Here is a 6,953-nt window from a genome sequence, read left to right as displayed (position 1 = left end):
CAACGGAGTTACTGCTGTTGCCATTTGTATGCCCGTTGCTTCTTCTCGGTTGCATGGACTGGCTCAGTTTACTCCTGCCCCTCGCGGCCTCCCAGCCGTCTGCAGGAGCAGTCCACGGTTGAATTCCTGGTTCCCGCTACCGCTCCGATATTCATGAGGAAGCGGGATGCCTAAAGCCTTATGCTAGGTATGCACTACGTAATTAATGGGGAAGCGAAGTTCTTGCGCTTGATGCAGTTTCTAGGGGCAGTTTCTAGCGGGTCTGTATGAGGTTCGGAGTGACCCGCAAGGACCGCAACGACAACCATGCAACATCGAATTGCAAGTAAAACCATGCAGAATCCCGACTAAGAGAGATGTTGCATTCTATTTTCCAACAAGACAATTGTCAATGATTCTCCAGCTCGTAAGACAGGCAGGGATCTACAAGAATTCGAGCAGGGGCCCCGGGGGCCCCTGACTGGAGTACAGGCTAATGTTATCCAAATAACGGGATCCGCCATAGCCACAGAAGGGAATCTGCCTACTCCTGTTTTGATCGGGAATGAGAGTTTGTCGTGTTACTTTTTTTAACGCATGGAGCCGCTTCACAAGCAAAGACTCGTCTCACCGGGGCACAACACGAGGAGGACGAACGACAGACTATCAATGCGCATGGCGGTTGTTAGCCCAAGGACAGCAGCAGCAGCAGCAGCATCGGCATAACACATGGGAAAACTAGCAACAAAAGCAGTAAAAACAGAAGCGGCAATTGCAGTTATGGCGCCTGCATTGCGGCGGGGAACTCGTGCAGCATCAAGTTCGGCTACGCGCTGAATTTTCATTTTGCTGCAGCCAATGCCTAGGCCCCCCTTGGGTCTTCTACTATTGGTGTTGTTGCTGCTTTATGATGAGCCCACCCGTGCATGGGGCTATATAAGGCATTCACGGGCTTCGCTTCTTATACCACGAACTAATGCCCACGAGCGCCCCAATAGACAACTACGAGCAAACAGTAGCAGCAGCAGCAGATGTAGCGATACCAGCAGCAGCAACAGTACAAGCGGCGGACCCTCAGACTCGGAGTGCCCTAGATGTGTTTGGCTGCGGACTAGCGAGGATGCTTCGCCAGTTGTTGTTGGCGGGGAATGGGGCCTTGGAGAATACGCGTTCAAAAACGAATATGTTCATCAGAGGTTGTCATCGAAGTTGGGAGGAGGTGCAGCTGCTGCAGCCTCAGCGGTAGACCCACGAACTGCTGCAGCACAAACTGTCGTTGATATCGTTCCCGTCGAAGTGGGAATAGCTCCAGAGACGAGGCGAGCTCTGGGGCTTTTGCGAGGCTCCCACAAGCGCCACATTTTTCTGCCTCTATGGCTTCTCGGGCCTTTTCAGGATCTTACAGGAGGAGACGCCCTTCCGGAGGCGGCCACCCAAGCAGGTGGCTTCTGGGAAGGTCAAGGTATGGTGAGTACGGGGAGGCCCTTGCAAGCTCAGGAACCCCCTTCACCATCGCGAGCTGCAGTAGACGGCTCGTCTTCACCGCCCCTGTTGGAATCTCTTAAAGGTGCCGTTTGTAAGGTTCTTAAGTTGGGGGAGGACTTCTGTGGGGGAGTTCCCCTGCAACTGNTCTTAAAGGTGCCGTTTGTAAGGTTCTTAAGTTGGGGGAGGACTTCTGTGGGGGAGTTCCCCTGCAACTGGTGGCCCAGGTCTCTGCGCCGGAGACGAAGAGCCGGACTACACTGCAGTCAGAAAGCCCAATGCCTAGCCACGGTGCTAAACAGGTCGCCTCGCACGATGGCCTACAGTCAGAGGAGGGACCTATTCCCGAGCTGCTGCCGTTGGCATCAGAGGAAGAAGCACTGAGAGTTCTTCGGGAGCATTACGGGCCTCTCCTTGCCCAGTACCGCCGTCTGCCTCACTGCTCCACCTGCATTCCCCCCAGCAGCATGGCTAGCGGCAGCACCAAAAGGGAGAATGGCTTCAAGGGAAGCACTGCTCTTCGCATCCTGCGCCTCCCCAGGGGACCTCGGCTGTCGCTACAGCTTCAGCTGGAACCCTCACTGCCTTCCGTTCCTTTTTCCACAGGGGATGCTTCCCTGCATGACTTCCCAATTCCTCCGCCCTTAGGTGCTGCGGAGACCCACAATCTCACCGAACGCAGTACCTCGGCTGTCCCCCCACCGTACCAGCTGGTGTCCCTATATAAATTCTTCTCCGTAAGATCACCGAAGGCGCTTGCTGAGCTGCTGAGAGCCCTGTGGGGCCCAAAAGGTGTGTTGGGCAGGGCATACGTAGCAAAGGAGGGACTCAATGCCCAGCTAGCTGTACCGTCTGTTGCGATGTCTGATATCCTTGGGGAGTTGCAACAGATTCCCGGGTTGGAAGACGGTGTGCAGGTGACCCCCGATTGCCTTGTTGCCTTTGAAGAGTACTGGAGATCCCCACCTTTTGATGCACTTCATATCCGGCCACGGCACCAGGTGTTGAGGGACGGCTTCGCAGCCCCCTTGGACTGGGTAGATTGCGGAGAGGAGGTGGATCCCAGTGTATGGCATCGCAAGCTCATGGACATGCTACAACAGCAGCATGGGCAACAACAGCATGCAAGGAAGATTGTACTCTTGGATATGAGGAACGCGAATGAGTACGCTGTGGGACACTTTAAGGGTGCCAGGTGTATAAACACCCCAACTTTTGCGGATTCCTTTGCCCCAGGGGGCCCGCTGGAGGAGGCCCTTCTACAGGCGGGGGTTCAGCTGCCCTCCCGGAACGCCACGCCGCATGTATCCAGCGGCAGTGGTAGCGGGGAGGATGTAGAGGTCATGATGTACTGCACTGGCGGTATCCGCTGTGTCAAGGCTGGGGCGTTCCTCAAGCAAGTCCTTGGCTTCCCGCGGGTAACCCGCCTCAAGGGAGGGATCCTCGCATACAAAAACTACATTCTGAAGCTTCGAGGAGCATGCTGTAAAGACGCAGGATGCACTTCCTTTGCTCCAGAGGAGAAGACGCTATCTGCTGGCGTATTTGGTTCAAGAAAAGATGAAGCAGGCATATGCGACACCGCCNAGAGGAGAAGACGCTATCTGCTGGCGTATTTGGTTCAAGAAAAGATGAAGCAGGCATATGCGACACCGCCCTCACAAATGGACAGGCACAGACAGCTGCAGATGGAGCTGATAACGAAGCAGAAGAAATCCAGGGAGAGAATACCCCCAAGAGCTTGTTTCTGGGGAGCAACTATGTCTTCGACCACAGAATGTGCCAGCCGATTACGTCGGATTTGCTAGCACAGTGCAGCCATTGTGGAGGCCCCTCAGGGCGCCTGGCGAATTGCAGCAACAGGCAATGCGGGAGACGCTTCGTGCTCTGCTCTTCTTGCTGTGCCTCTCTCGGGGTTTATTGTTCTTCTGCTTGTGCGCAACAAGGGGCGGAGGACAGTCAAAGAGACACACATGCACGGATCCAGAGGCGCATGCAGGCCCAACATACACACAAGAGGCTGTTAGAGCAGAGGAAAATGTGGGCTATGAGGGCTCAGCAGCTTCTGGCTGCTCTCAAACACAACGCTGCTGCGTTCGAATCACCAGTTGGTAATTTGCCCACGCTCCTTGGACTTGACCTTTGATAAGCATAATAAATTGACGTCTCCACTGTATCCTGTTCAATTTTTTCACAGACGTGGAGAAGGTCTAGCGAGGCTGTGTGCTTTACATTGTGGAGGCGTTCATGTGTATGCAGAAACCTCCTCTACTGNGAAGGTCTAGCGAGGCTGTGTGCTTTACATTGTGGAGGCGTTCATGTGTATGCAGAAACCTCCTCTACTGTGAAAAATTCGGCGACAGAAAAGGCCTTTCAGCAGGAAGGCCGCGCTGTTAGTGATGAGACTTCCGCCCAGGACTTGTGGAACTGGGCACACCAGGTGGCGACTGCTGCTTCCTCCCCGTCGGCACTGCAAGAGGCCCTTTTAGAAGAAGGACGAAGCACAGCGAAGAGTCTTGTTGGGGCGGCGAAGGGGGTTCCCCAGTTCTGGTCGGGGCACCTGCACGCCCGCATTCTCTCCGCCATCAGCAGACTAAAGAGGCCAAGCTCAATCCTTGAGATTGGAGCATTCGTCGGCATCTCCAGTGGGGCTCGTGCTGCCTGTGTCCCTCTAGCCTAGGCGTAGCTACGCACGTAATTTTGCTGCTTAGACGAGCGCGCGCACTTATCTCCCTGTACCCAAATTTGTACTTCTTGAACACACTGCTGGTGATCATGTTATATACACTACCACTGCATTGTTTGCCTGCCGCATCCTTGCAGCACTCGCCCTAGCTGAGGGCCTGGCATGCGGCGGACGTGTACCCGGTGCGTGCGTCGGACTTGTTGCTATTGAGAAGGACCCACGAGCAGCAGCAGCCGCTCGCCGCCTTATCAGCTCATCTCCGTGGAGTCCCTTAATCAGGGTGGTGGAGGCGGATGCTTTGCAGTGGCTGNCCGCCTTATCAGCTCATCTCCGTGGAGTCCCTTAATCAGGGTGGTGGAGGCGGATGCTTTGCAGTGGCTGCGGTCACAGCGCACAGCGGCAAGGAGCATCTCGTCTGGGCAAGCGGCATCAGAAGGGACCCGACTGGGTAATGTTGCTCTGCAGGGCGGCATGCTCCCAGATGGAGGATTTGACTTGATATATCTGGACGCTGAAAAGAAGAAGTATGCCGAATATATCGCGTGTATTTTAGACCCCGACAGACCCCTGCTTGCGCCTAAGGGGGCTCTTTTAATAGATAATACTCTGTGGGGGAGGGGACATGATGGAAAGAGGCCCTCGTGGGAAGACGAAGCCGCAGAGGATGCACCTCGTACCAGAAGATACTCCAGCATTGCGGAGTCCATGAAAGCCCTACGCGAGGCTTTACGCAACGATCCGCGAATATCTCACGTAAGGAGCGCTTGTCAAGTCGTTGGAGCCAGCTGTTTGGTAGCGTACATAAACTCTTCTCATGCCACTGTATGCCTGCGTGTGGATGAGCATCTGTTGCAACTTGCCAATAAATAGCTTTAGTTACCCGAAGGCTGCTGGGCTTTGTGCGACGCCTGCCTTCTGCATGAGTGTGTAGGGATGGAATGCAGATAGCTCCCCTCTGTGCGTGCAGGTGCTGCTGCCTGTGGGCGATGGTCTCTCCATCGTGACTTGGGCAACCCCAGCATCCAACGTTTTGCCTTAATCGATAGCGTTCAGCGCGGATCTAGATTTCGAAGTCCATAGAGATCCACGAGAGCGAAATAATAAAGATTCGAGTGTGCGAAGTGCAACGTTTTTTTCTTCCCTGGGCGCCTCTTCCCAGTCGTGTCAAGTAGAGGCGCTTGCGCGTTCGTGAAACGCTGTCTCCGCATTGCCTAAGCAGTTTCCACGAACAAAAGCCTTNTAGAGGCGCTTGCGCGTTCGTGAAACGCTGTCTCCGCATTGCCTAAGCAGTTTCCACGAACAAAAGCCTTGTTGGCAAGCTGCACTGCCTAGGTTGCCGATCTCAATCTCCATATGACACTGCGCATTCTTTATAGGCACGGCAATGTCAAAATGCGCTCTAGTGTTCCTCTGACGAGGATACTGCCTAAGGCATCCAGGAGCGGGTTCGAGCCAGAAACTTCTACACTATGTTTCTGCCATGCTTAACGTTGACTCTGTCACATCTGCTGAATTGCTATGCCAGTTTCACTAGCATTTCAGTCCTCAAACCTTCGGTCATATGTCTCGAAGGCCAGTGCTCATCGGGCCTAGCACGCCCTACAGGATGCATTCAGAAAATTAAGCGGTAAACAGTTAAGGCGGAGTTGTCAGCAGCGGAAACGCATTCTTTTCGCATATCTGTACATTCCCGTAAATTTCAGCTGGTAGCGTCTCAGATTCTTCTTATCCAGGCTATAGGCCAAAGCATGCATAAGATTGTTTCGTGCGACGTCTAGCAATCCTCTGGCTCTTCTGTTGACGCTTGAGCTTCCCGCCGATCTGAAGTGTACGGACAGCTTTTTGGACCGGAAACGAGGTAGCCGCTTATGNGAAGAAGATGGGCACTTGAATACAAAATTGTTGCAATACTGGTGCGCAGCCCTCGAGGTAATGAGCTGTTTTTGATACCGAAAAGGATATTTGAAGAAAGGGATGTGCTCAGGACTTTGCAGTATTTGGATCAACGCGCTGTCCTCTAGTTTCAGTTTCGACTCTTTGTGCGTTTAATGGTTTGCGGCTCCCTCTTTTTGAGCTGCTTCATGCATGCGCACTTTCAGTTGAAACGGGCTTCAAGGTCTGGATATCGTTTGAAGACTCTTTCACCCTTGAAACCCTCCGCAGCGTACTGCCTCAGCTGATTACTACAAGCGTGCCGTCGGATGGCGACCGAAAAGAAACCGGAATCGAAGGCGATGCTGCATTCTTGAGAGGTTTCATAGGTGGCACTTTACAGCAAAATGGCTCTATGACATGGCTCATGATGTGTCTTTCCCGCAGAGTGGTTTGCGACTGCATCAAAAGTGGCTACAAAGCTGGTGCTCGTTTCACTTGATATCACGCGATGGCTTTCCGCTTTCAGCTCGTTGCAAGAGTTTACTTCGATGAACCGAATTGACACGCGCACCTTCTCTCTCGACCTCTTGAGCATTGAATGCGTCGAAGGTAAGACAAGTTGCTAAACAAACAACCGTCGCATTCCGAAATCTGACCCACCTGGCCCCAGTAACTTCATCGCTCTCTGCCCATCCAATAAACATTTGTTCTCCCATTGCTGAGGTACATTCTCAATGATTTTTAACCGCAAGTTGGAGGGAGAGTGCCTTTGCAGATATTGGCAAAGCTCTCTATCCGGGGGACTGTGCAGCAAGTGGCTCTGCTGCAAACAGAATTCTTACAGCTCCTTCGTGCGTTGATCACCACGCAAGAACGAGTAAAACTAAGCGCCAAGGGTTCCGTGAGTTCGCTACTGTCGCTTGTCGCCCAC

The 6,953-nt window shown here is 53.4% G+C and overlaps 1 protein-coding gene across 1 annotated transcript; it reads left to right on the top strand.

Annotated features, from left to right (window-relative positions):
• Positions 1 to 837: 837 nt before the first annotated feature.
• Positions 838 to 5,186, top strand: EMH_0016180 (uncharacterized protein; the record flags this gene model as incomplete). Its single annotated transcript, XM_013500569.1, is given in 7 exon segments — positions 838 to 1,441; positions 1,618 to 3,047; positions 3,051 to 3,223; positions 3,859 to 4,106; positions 4,359 to 4,457; positions 4,461 to 4,900; positions 5,079 to 5,186. Coding segments are annotated over 7 exon segments (3,102 nt in total).
• Positions 5,187 to 6,953: the final 1,767 nt, after the last annotated feature.

This window comes from Eimeria mitis, genomic scaffold, assembly GCF_000499745.2.
Source record: "Eimeria mitis Houghton genomic scaffold, Emh_scaff555, whole genome shotgun sequence".
NCBI lineage: Eukaryota > Apicomplexa > Conoidasida > Eucoccidiorida > Eimeriidae > Eimeria > Eimeria mitis.
The sequence above is the reverse complement of the archived record's forward strand: the minus strand, read 5'-3'. Positions and strand labels throughout refer to the sequence as shown.